Source organism: Hemibagrus wyckioides, linkage group LG21, assembly GCF_019097595.1.
Source record: "Hemibagrus wyckioides isolate EC202008001 linkage group LG21, SWU_Hwy_1.0, whole genome shotgun sequence".
NCBI classification, from domain to species: domain Eukaryota; kingdom Metazoa; phylum Chordata; class Actinopteri; order Siluriformes; family Bagridae; genus Hemibagrus; species Hemibagrus wyckioides.
The window spans coordinates 16,318,735-16,331,527 of record NC_080730.1 but is presented as its reverse complement, the minus strand read 5'-3'; the positions used below and the strand labels follow the sequence as shown (position 1 = coordinate 16,331,527).

General features: G+C 40.9%; 1 protein-coding gene across 3 annotated transcripts in view; it reads left to right on the top strand.

Annotated features, from left to right (window-relative positions):
- The window catches only part of ptprga (protein tyrosine phosphatase receptor type Ga), a 273,910-nt gene that overhangs the window by 172,769 nt on the left and 88,348 nt on the right, over window positions 1-12,793 (top strand). For all 3 annotated transcript variants that reach the window (XM_058374136.1, XM_058374135.1, XM_058374134.1), the window contains exons 3-4: window positions 1,995-2,177; window positions 4,926-5,074. In XM_058374136.1, coding sequence (XP_058230119.1) covers window positions 1,995-2,177; window positions 4,926-5,074 — 332 coding nt within the window. The remainder of the gene's footprint in view (window positions 1-1,994; window positions 2,178-4,925; window positions 5,075-12,793) is intronic.

Genomic DNA, 12,793 nt, shown 5'->3' with positions numbered 1-12,793 from the left:
CTCTCTCTCTCTCTCTCTCTGGATTGTGGTCCAGATTGGGTTTGCGTTTGCACTTTCTCTAACCGTGTTACAGGAGCATTAACGCAGGGAGCGATCTCTTAGCACACAGATCCTCGCTGCATTCATTACACACTCGGCCGGCCTCGGTTCAGAGCTCCCAGTCTCTCCGGATCTAACCCGGACCCGTCCAATCGATACACCCATGGCTATATCCGGGCCGAAAGGAGACGAGAGACGGCTCCTAATTCGATGAAGGCGGCATTAGGGCTTGGCCCGGATGCGCGGGAGGCTCTGATAATTGCAGACAAATTCATCTTAAAGGCTAGAGAGCTGAGGATTGCTTTCAATTAAGCTTGCACTTTCGAGGGAGGCAGACGAACAGGGCGAGTTCTGTTACACTCCGGGGTTCACTCACTGTCAGAGTGTTTGTATGAAGTGAAGGTGACTCCGGTGTTTCCAGTGTCAGGTCACGGCCTATGATGTAATCTGCTTTCAAGCAGACTTTTTTATTTATTTTTTTAACCTGAGCAGTACTTATGTATGGGGGGAAAAATCTTCCACAAAATGAAGAGCAGCCCTGGAAATAATTCCAGCCATAAGGCTTACATTCATGTGCTCCTTCTATGTTATGGTTTCTATAGTAACACAGGGACTTATAGAGCAGATGCTCCACGTGGACCGATTTATTCATTTTTTTTTTTTTTTAAAGTGTGCAATTGTTTATAAAATGTTTTGAAACAAGAGAGATAGTGAGAGACGGAGAGAGAGAGAGAGAGAGAGAGAGAGTGTGAGAGAGGGGGGGAGATAGAGAGTGAGGGTGAGGGAGAGAGAGAGTGAGGGGGAGGGAGAGAGAGAGTGAGGGGGGGATAGATAGAGAGAGAGAGTGAGGGGGGAGATAGAGAGTGGGGGGGATAGAGAGTGAGAGAGAGAGACTGAGAGAGAGAGACTGAGAGATAGAGAGTGAGAGAGAGAGAGAGAGAGAGAGAGAGACTGAGAGATAGTGAGAGACTGAGAGAGAGAGAGACTGAGAGATAGAGAGTGAGAGAGAGGGAGAGACAGAAAGAGAGTGGGGGGGGGGATAGAGAGAGAGAGAAAGGGAGAGAGAGGAGAGGGAGGGGATAGAGAGAGAGAGAGCTTTACAGTGTGCTGAAATAAAATGGTGTATTTTTTAATCTTATTAATATCAGTATATAATCTGCTATAACATGTTACAGATCTATTTTTGACCTTTAATAAATTGTACTGTAAAGAAAATCAGTGAATTTAATAAGGAATATTTCAACTCTGGCATCATGATGTCACTGATTATTTTCCTTCTATCAGCACAACAACCCCTAGTGTTTTATTTCTTGCTCCTGTTATGTTCAAGTTTCAACATTTCAAAATAAAATCAGATGAAATCCGTCCTGTTCAATTGTATTAGCGCTGTAATAGCTTTAATGCTGTGATCTCACGGCTACGAGAAGATTTTAAAAATAGAAAGAGTCAAATCTCTAAGTACATCACAGATCCACAGATCCCGCTCTGAGAAGATTATCTATCACAAATTTTTTTTTTTTCCTTTCTATGTATTTTAAGTAAAGGAATAGACACGTTTTCAGACAGCGTTCCTAAAATACAATGGCAGAGATGTCACACACACACACACACACACACACACACACACACTGTCTCTCTCTCTCAGGATTATAGAACTGTCAAAAAATGTTGGCAGGTTGTCATGAATGGTAAAAAGACAGTATCAAGCACAGGTTTCTGATTGAATTGTCTCGAATTTGAAGTGATGGCTTAATCGATAGATTTCCAGCCCCATAGGTCTTTGAGGTGGAGTAGAGACAGGCAGACAGATGAAAATACTCCCAGTTTGTCTGCTGTTTTGACTGATGCTGAAGGAGCACTGAAAGCATTTATTTTTCTCCCAATATTTATTTATTTATGTTTTTGATATGTGAGATATGACGAGCGATTGATTTTCTGTCCGTCTTCTATTTTAGGAGCGTACGGACCAGAGACGGGATGGGCGTCGGCTTATCCGGAGTGTCAAGAGAGGAACCAATCACCAGTCAATATAGCCGACCAGGATACCAGGGTCTCGATGGAGTACCAGGAGCTCATCCTGGACGGCTTTGAAGCGGAATCGTCTAACAAGACGTCGATGAAGAACACGGGCAAAACTGGCAAGTTATATATATGTGTGTGTGTGTGTCTATATTTCTCCTCCGATCTGCTAGCTGTGACTAATACAGCAGAGCGGGGAGGTGAAGTGAAACAGGCCACAGGTGTGTGTGTTCGAGTGTTTACCGTCGCCGACGCCGGTCTCTTCTTTCCACCGACACGCACAAACCCGCACAACTTCATCTTACTCTCTCCATCCAGATTCCAGCTCCAGCCATGGATCATTACACTCCGCTTACACACACACTTTCCGCTCCGTTGTACGGCTCCTCAACATAATCTATGCAGAGTAAGATAAATGGCCCGGAGTTCTCTTATGAATAATGGAGATACACTCAGCTATATATAACATTCACCTGAGTGTATTTTCAGCTGGAGATCTGGATCCGGTCCATGCTAGAGAACACCTGCAGGGGGGAGAAAAAACACAAGGTCTTAAACCTTCCCAAATGCGGAAATTGACATGGTCATGGGCAGAAAGTGTGTGTGTGTATAAGGATATCCAAATGAAAGAAACGAGCGAGGATTACTTTCTGAACGCGAGTCTCAGTATTCCGAGTGGGTCGGGTAGCCGGAGCTACAGAGTAACGGAATTCCGTAGATAGGAATGTTCCCACATGTTATTGCACTTCATCTGGAGTTTAACAAGAAGAACGAACACTGTTGGTTTTTCCCAGCTGGATCTGAAAGTAAGTGCGTGTGTGAGAGAGAGAAAAAGAGACAGAGAGAGTACACTGGCACCCGAGGGCCTCCGGTTGCAGTACAGCTCCACTGGTGAAAAGTTTAAGGAGCTCACTGGACCAGAAGGTTAGAAGTTTAAAACCCCAGACTGCCAAAGAGACACTTTTGGGACCACAGTTCGAATTCTGAGTGATCTTATTAGTGCTGAGAAATATTCCACAACCAGCCAGCGTGCCTCTAATTATCTTCAAACCCACAAACTCCAAGACTCAATGGTGGTTTCATATTTTAAAAAAATACGTCTAGGATATATTCGAGCAGACTAGACATCCGAAGGTCATATTTATTTACTTTAAATGTAAACTGAGCATTTTTTTTTTTTTTGAATTGATGTACTTGTAGATTAGCTGCCTAAACACCAGAAGCAACAACATCTGCCTCAGCTAGAAACTCTCAGAGGATCACTGGGTAATGTCCATAATTAACCACAAGCAGTTTTATTTTTCATAAATATATAATGTGCGTGTGTGTGTCTAGACACACTGATCAGCCATAACATTAAAACCGCTGACATGTGAGGTGAATAACTTCAGTCAGTGCTCGGAGCTGATGTGTTAGAAGCTGGAAAAATGGACAAGCGAAGGATCTGAGTGACGTACCAGCAGGTGTTGTGGGGTGGATCTGGTATGCAGTGGTTAATATACGCCAAAAGTGCTGAAGAAACGAAAACCGGGACAGCCTCTTTCAGCAGGATTATAATGTTTCCTTCCATCCATGTCAGATCCATGGAGACCCCAGTTCACGACTTAAAGGATCTGCTGCTAACATCTTGATGTCAGATACTACAGCACACTTACGGAGAGCTTGTAGAGTTCATGCCTCGACTCCTCAGAGTCGGCAAAAAGAGATGATGTACCCGAACGTTCGGTGAGATCATGCCTCTTTTTGGGATTCCATATTGGAAATTTCTGTAGAATTCAGACATCTCTTCTGTTACTGTATAATCCTGGATTGGATTCTGCATCACCGCTACATCAGATTGGATAAAAATCACTATCAACGGTTGTATATAAAACGAGAGAGAGAGAGGGAGGTAATATTTCTCTCGATCTTGATAAGTTTCAATCATTCAAACAATCTGTGTATTAAAATACAGTGCAGCCAGAACTCATAAAGAGCTGTGTTTGCTCACCGAGCAGCGCGGCTTTCTGTTTGTCTCCCACGTCTGTTTAAGCCTCGCGAAGCCTCGGATATTTCTCATAACCGCATCGACGCCTCTCTGTAACTGTAAAGAAGTTTGATGTGAAGTTTGCTGACCTTCGGTGCAGTCGTATTAATAGAGCCTCTCGTGTGTCAGCGAGGCGCAAAGCTGGGACGCCGGTTTCCGCCGAGTGCTTACGATAAATTGGGGCAGAAATCTCGTGTGTGTGAGCGGGGTAAAGTGGAACCGATTCTGAAATTCAATCAGACCGGAAAACACGGAAGAGAGCTGTCTGGGTCTGTTTAAGGGTGTGTTGGATAATTAAAGCACTGTCCCTTCACCAAAAGAAAAGAAAAGAAATAGTGATTCTTCTTCTTCTTCTTTTTCTTTTGGCTTTTCCCTTCAGGGGTCACCACAGCAAATCATCTCTCTCCACCTATCCCTGTCTTCTGCATCCTCAACACTTGCACCCACTAGCTTCATATCCTCATTAATTACCTCCTCTTTGGCCTTCCTCTTTGCCTCCTGCCTGGCAGCTCCATGTCCAACATTCTCCTACCGATATACTCACTCTCCCTCCTCATGTCCAAGGAACATGTCCAAACCATCTTAATCTGGCCTCCCTAACTTCGTCCCCCAAACGTCCAACATGAGCAGTCCCTCTGATGTTCCAAATCGTGAATAAGCAAAACGAAAATTTTCCTGAGTGAATAGTTTGTGAGAATATTGCAATACCTGCTGGAAGTGTGCTCTAATTAGCATCTTTTTCTTTTCCAGCACAAATCCTTCTTTTCTTTGTTTCAGATGAGTCTTCATCATTGAACCTGTTCATTCTCTCTCTCTTTCTCTCCCTTTATCTCCTCATCAGTGGCCATCCTGCTGAAGGACGACTACTTTGTACAAGGTGCAGGTCTGCCGGGTCGCTTTAAAGCCGAGAAGGTGGAGTTCCACTGGGGTCAGAGCAACGGTTCAGACGGCTCAGAGCACAGCATCAATGGCAGGAGATTCCCCGTCGAGGTGAGAGTCTTACCCCTGGACTGGATCTCGGCCTCATGCTGCGTACAGAACATCACGTCACTAAAATGATATAACACAAATTCTCAATTCTGACAGAAGCTCGGATACTGAGGTTTGTGTAATGCGTTTCTGGAAGGAGTCTCCAGTGAGAACTTTTCAGTCACAGGAAAGACTCTCTTCAGGGTAGAGAGTGTGTGTTATTATTATTACTGTATAACACACTGTATAAATGTTTCTAGCTGCTATAACAAAAGCAGTAACAGGAACGACATGACACGACACGCTGTTCTTCAATCCGTTTAAAAAGCATTTCATTCACTGTGAGGACTAAAAGGCTTCAGATATGTTGAGTATTTTTCTATAACAGCACAAAAAAAGTGTTGGGTTCTTTACTTCGCATAATACCTAAAGAATCCAGTCAAGGCCAGAACTGATCCAACTTTGTTTCACTTTTAGAATCAATACACATATAAATGAAATTAAAGCGTTTTGTTTCAATTTAATTGCAATCTAGCAATAAAAGAAACAAGCATTTCTTTAAAAAAAAAAAAAAAAAAGAGTGCGCTCTCTTGCAAGCGAGTTTAATCATTTGCAGAGATTTCTCTATGTTTAATGATATACAAGAAGTTATGTCTAATGTGTTGTACTGAATCTTATACAGACTTATAACCAGGACCCACATGTCCGGGTGTTTCTTAGCTACAGTGTCCTTACAAGGCCACCAGATGCGGTGTATATGTATATATCGACTTTTTACTAATGCTAGAAATCACAACAAGCAAGAACAGAGAATCTCCTGAAAGCCCGGCGTCATCACGGCGTAAGTGGAGACAGGCATTAGGAATCCCAGCCAAAGAGAAATGTGAAAGAGGGAGTGAGAGTAGTTGTGGATGAGTGTTAGAGTGGTACAGAGGGCGTTCCTGTATCGATTAAACACTGTGTTATGTACAGGCACTCTCTCCCGGGGGCTGACCAGCAGCCGAGGATGCGTCTCGCTCCTCTCTACTGATTTATCGTCGTGCCAGCCTGGCAGCTTTTACACACAATAAGAGCTCCTTTTATCACCCTCTTCAAACATGCAAGCGGTCCACCCCATACGGCTGCCAAGTCCCAGCCGGCTCTCGCTCTTAACTCGAATGGGTGTCATTCAGTTTCATTGTCTGGCTTTTATTAGCGCTGGTCCCAAACCCCCCCCCCCTCTTCCCTCCCCTCCTCTAGCGGAGGTGCTCAGTTTGCATATGAGCTCAGGAGATGACTCCTGTGCCAATTCCCACTTATTGGCAGTTAGATGATGTCACCTCGACACAAATCATGTCAGCGAGGAAGAGCGTCAGTGCTAAAGTTTAATGCGCTCAGCAGGAACGGCCCTCCTAATGCTTAACACTCACTCAGACTTCACATGACTTCCCTGATTTACAGTAGAAAATGTCCATAATTTAGGCCTTGATTAAATATTAAGCAGCAATTTTCCAGGCACAAATTAGCCCCTGAAAGAGCGCTAAGGTTTCTGATTTGCAATCTTCGCCTGCATGCCACAGGAACATGCAGCGTTGCAAGGGCAGAGTCACACAGCGCTGCTTGATTGATTATTCTGGTCTGTTGAACTGTGTAGATCTGTGTTTTTCGAGATCGATTACTCAAGTCTTTCACGCTACGTGTGCCCGTAGTCCGTAGCCTGGAGAATGCAGATTAGCTTCGCCAGGTTTGTTTTTGCTTAGCAAAGTCACAAGGAAAGATGGAGAAACGTGGAAACGGCGCTTTCAGCTAGACCGAACTGAAACCATGAGATTTGCTAGCAGAACTAAAAGAGTACGCAGGTGATCTGACTCATAAGAGTCGCCTTTTCCTGTGCGACATACAATTAACACTCCAGCTAATGAGACTGAGTGAAGTGAGGGCAGATTAAAGATGTTGTTTCATGTCCACTCTCCTCTGCTAAGAGCCTGAGAGCATTACCTCTGGATGAAGGCAGCACATCAGTGTTAGTCAGCACCGGGCATTCACTTCTAAAGTCAGAGTGGCACGGTTTAAAGGCTTTCAAGTTTTATTAAACTGAAATACTGATGCTAATTAGGATCAACTAACACCCGGTAACGAGAATTACCCTGGACACTACAAACGACTCAACGTTGGAATTGTTTCTTTTATGTTTTTTTTTTTTTTTAGCGAGAATGATATGAGGCATTTTAACTGGGATTGACCATTGAGTTGATGTTCAGGCTAATAGATAAGTGGATATACATATCTACACACACGGTGCGTGTGCATGTTGTGAATAATGCTGTAGTTATTATACAACCTATCATTTTCAATCATATCTTCAAGTCAAAGACATAAAGTCTTTCTTTAAAATTCGTGGGAATATTTCAACATTTTCAAATTTCCGCGAATCCACAATCCAACAAGGCCAAGGCTTTTTCTCCTTCCTTTTTCTCAGCTTGTTCATATTTTTAAGAAATGTCTCGCACTTCCATTCACCTGCCTCTGCCTCACGACGAGTGCTTTTATTGATCGTAAACACAGAAAAAAATAAATAAATAAAAGAAAAGAAACTCCAGCCATCACCAGTGTTGTATAATGGATAGAATAAATAAATGATGAGCTTAATAATAATTCCTAATACACATAATGCGAAGATGACATCATAACAGAATGATGGTGTGGCAGATATACTGATAATAATAATAATAATAATAATAATAATAATAATGGAGATCATTCATCATGTTGGACAAATCAGTGTTTTATGATTTAATGATCCTCATCTATTGAGTGAAGGATTGTTGTTGTTGTTGTTGTTGTTGTCATGTCTGTTGTAGATGGAAATCATTACAGACGTTCACAAACTGTACGCCTTTATTTGCAGACATCATTATCTTTTTTTTTTTCCCCCTTTTGTGAAGTGTTTTTTTTTTCTTCCTTGGAAGCTCCTTGCTTGTTTTAGATTGAGAGCCAGACACAGAGAGTTCAGATAATTAAATCGAGCCCCAGAGGGCCTTTCCGAGTTTGACTGACACTTCAGCCTCGACCGTAGCCTTTTTCCAGTCGGTAGCTAGTGGCCCTTGACTCCAGTTTGAAGGCAGGCTGTTGTGTATCATCATGATTGAAGAGAAGACGCTCTTAGGCACTTTCCTGTCCTTCATGTGGACACTTAATGCCAGCCGAGTCGTCCTCTGCGTGGACAAAAGACAGGACCGAGTGCTGTTCACGGCCTGAACAACAGGCTTTCTGTCACTCAGCCTCGGAGTCAGTAGAGTAGAGGTGCTCCGGTTTGATGTGGATTTTCATTCCTCCACTCCTACCTTTTGTCCTTTTCTATCGAGAGCTGATGTGGTTAAAGGAGAAATTGTATGGGTTGTTTGTCGATCAGAGAGCCGCGGGGTTTTATTCCGAGACCCGCGGCTAAGTGAACGGCGGAGTTTATGAGGAGAAATGTGGAACATTTACAAGCGATCTTTGTGATCCTGGTATTTGCTGTGTTTTATGAGAAAGATGGAACGCACAGAAAGAGAAATGTGTCGGTCGACCTCTCCCTCAAGCCTGTTGTCTCACGTATGCTCCGAGTTGCCTGAGGAGGAGGCGAGAGAGAGAGAGAGAGAGAGAGCAGATGAGCGAGATGAGGTGTGACAGATGTCTATCAAGTGACACTTTAGCGGACGCTCCACCGCAAAAAGGGCACCACGAAGGGTGAAATCTACAGGGAGAACAAGAAATAGAGAGAGGATGAGGGAGGGGGAAACGTACGTCTCACACCGATCTGAACTAGACCACAGCTACGTTTAGCAATTATCACCCACCCTTTAAACTCCAATTGGGACCTCTTTAACACGGGCTATAATAAGACACCCTCCTATTGCCTTATACTGGTGCATTAAAACCACTCTTCTGTTAAAAATTGGTGTTCTATTTTATTATCAGTCTGTCAGTGCCAGGACGGATGTAGCAGCGGCGGTCCCGCTCGGTCCCCTGGCCTGCCTTATGAATACGCATGAGACGTTCTGGGCCGTGCATGAGATTCGCTGCGAAATGCCATTCTCATTTTCCTTAGTCGTCTGGCTGAATGATTTATGAATTACGAGGCTTGCCATTTAGTAATTGTTCTCTAATAAGGTTCCTGAATGGCGTGATTAAGTGTGCGCCCGCTGAGCCCGGTCCCGCTGCTTTAACTGTAAATGGATGGTTAATATGCTTAACGCATCACGGCCCGGGCCGGCGCTTGGCGCTTAGCGTCAGTCGTCAACCTGCGCTCGAAACCGAACCCGGTGCAGCTTTCCATCTGATACTCACGCGTGCAGAGATGCAGACGTGCGCAGGCGTGCACACACACCCATGTGCGCATTAGCATGTGTTCCTAAACACAAGAGCGATCAAGCATGCACACGCATACACTCGAACTCTGTTTGGGGGGAAAAAGGAAAAAAAAATACGTGGAATAAACAAAAGCTGAGCCTGGAACGCTAAACAAATGCGGAAGTCGTCTTGTTGTGTGTCGTGTGTTGTGTGTATTGATCTCTGACCCTGGCAATTTGTGTCTGCGTGTGAGTAAACCGACGCTGTCAGCCCGAGGTTAATGCCAGGGCTCAGCATGACACCAGTGTATTAGGCTTATTAGGCTGTTGCTATGCTTTCACACAGACATAAATAATGACAGAGTAATTACCAGACTGTCAGTCTCACAGTGCAGGCCCGAAAACATTACAGTCACCACCACACACCACATCATCAGCGTGCTACCTTAAAGAGGAGCTTTTCAGATCAAACCGAACTTTTCACACGGACGTTCGGCTGATCTGGAGTCGGCTGAAATTAATCAGACTTATCTGAATTACAGATGATCAACTGTAGATTATTTCAGCTGTAGATTATTGCAAATTTCACCTTATCTTATCCTTACTCATCTTATCTTATCCTAGCTCATCTTATCTTATCCTAACTCATCTTATCTTATCCTAGCTCATCTTATCTTATCCTAACTCATCTTATCTTATCCTAACTCATCTTATCTTATCCTAACTCATCTTATCTTATCCTAACTTATCTTATCCTAACTTATCTTATCCTAACTCACCTTATATTATCCTAACTTATCTTATCCTAACTCACCTTATCTTATCCTAACTCATCTTATCCTAACTCATCTTATCTTATCCTAGCTCATCTTATCTTATCCTAACTCATCTTATCTTATCCTAACTTATCTTATCCTAACTTATCTTATCCTAACTCACCTTATATTATCCTAACTTTTCTTATCCTAACTCACCTTATCTTATCCTAACTCACCTTATATTATCCTAACTTATCTTATCCTAACTCATCTTATCTTATCCTAACTCACCTTATCTTATCCTAACTCACCTTATATATTATCCTAACTTATCTTATCCTAACTTATCTTATCCTTACTCATCTTATCTTATCCTAACTCACCTTATATTATCCTAACTCACCTTATATATTATCCTAACTTATCTTATCCTGACTCATCTTATCTTATCCTAACTCACCTTATATTATCCTAACTTATCTTATCCTTACTCATCTTATCTTATCCTAACTCACCTTATATTATCCTAACTTATCTTATCCTAACTCATCTTATCTTATCCTAACTCATCTTATCTTATCCTAACTCATCTTATCTTATCCTAACTCACCTTATCTTATCCTAACTCATCTTATCTTATCCTAACTCACCTTATCTTATCCTAACTCACCTTATATTATCCTAACTTATCTTATCCTAACTCATCTTATCTTATCCTAACTCATCTTATCTTATCCTAACTCACCTTATATTATCCTAACTTATCTTATCCTAACTCATCTTATCTTATCCTAACTCATCTTATCTTATCCTAACTCACCTTATATTATCCTAACTTATCTTATCCTTACTCATCTTATCTTATCCTAACTCACCTTATATATTATCCTAACTTATCTTATCCTAACTTATCTTATCCTGACTCATCTTATCCTAACTCACCTTATATTATCCTAACTTATCTTATCCTTACTCATCTTATCTTATCCTAACTCACCTTATATTATCCTAACTTATCTTATCCTAACTCATCTCATCTTATCCTAGCTCATCTTATCTTATCCTAACTCATCTTATCTTATCCTAACTCACCTTATATTATCCTAACTTATCTTATCCTAACTCATCTCATCTTATCCTAGCTCATCTTATCTTATCCTAACTCATCTTATCTTATCCTAACTCACCTTATATTATCCTAACTTATCTTATCCTAACTCACCTTATCTTATCCTAACTCACCTTATATTATCCTAACTTATCTTATCTTATCCTAGCTCATCTTATCTTATCCTAACTCATCTTATCTTATCCTAACTCACCTTATATTATCCTAACTTATCTTATCCTAACTCATCTTATCTTATCCTAACTCACCTTATCTTATCCTAACTCACCTTATATATTATCCTAACTTATCTTATCCTAACTTATCTTATCCTTACTCATCTTATCTTATCCTAACTCACCTTATATATTATCCTAACTTATCTTATCCTAACTTATCTTATCCTGACTCATCTTATCTTATCCTAACTCACCTTATATTATCCTAACTTATCTTATCCTTACTCATCTTATCTTATCCTAACTCACCTTATATTATCCTAACTTATCTTATCCTAACTCATCTTATCTTATCCTAGCTCATCTTATCTTATCCTAACTCATCTTATCTTATCCTAACTCATCTTATCTTATCCTAACTCACCTTATCTTATCCTAACTCACCTTATATTATCCTAACTTATCTTATCCTAACTCATCTTATCTTATCCTAACTCACCTTATCTTATCCTAACTCACCTTATATTATCCTAACTTATCTTATCCTAACTCATCTTATCTTATCCTAACTCACCTTATATTATCCTAACTTATCCTAACTCATCTTATCTTATCCTTACTCATCTTATCCTAACTCATCTTATCCTAACTCACCTTATATTATCCTAACTCACCTTATTATCCTAACTTATCTTATCCTTACTCATCTTATCTTATCCCAACTCATCTTTTCTTATCCTAACTCATCTTATATTATCCTAACTCATCCCAACTCATCTTATATTATCCTAACTCATCTTATCCCAACTCATCTTTTCTTATCCCAACTCATCTTATATCATCCCAACTCATCTTATTTTATCCTAACTCATCTTATTTTATCCTAACTCATCTTATTTTATCCTAACTCATCTTATTTTATCCTAACTCATCTTATCTTATCCTAACTCATCTTATCTTATCCTAACTCATCTTTTCTTATCCTAACTCATCTTTTCTTATCCTAACTCATCTTATCTTATCCCAACTCATCTTATTTTATCCTAACTCATCTTTTCTTATCCTAACTCATCTTATCCTAACTCATCTTTTCTTATCCTAACTCATCTTATCCTAACTCATCTTATCTTATCCTAACTCATCTTTTCTTATCCTAACTCATCTTATCTTATCCCAACTCATCTTTTCTTATCCTAACTCATCTTATATTATCCTAACTCATCCCAACTCATCTTATATTATCCTAACTCATCTTATCCCAACTCATCTTTTCTTATCCCAACTCATCTTATATTATCCCAACTCATCTTATCTTATCCTAACTCATCTTATTTTATCCTAACTCATCTTATCCTAACTCATCTTATCCTAACTCATCTTATCTT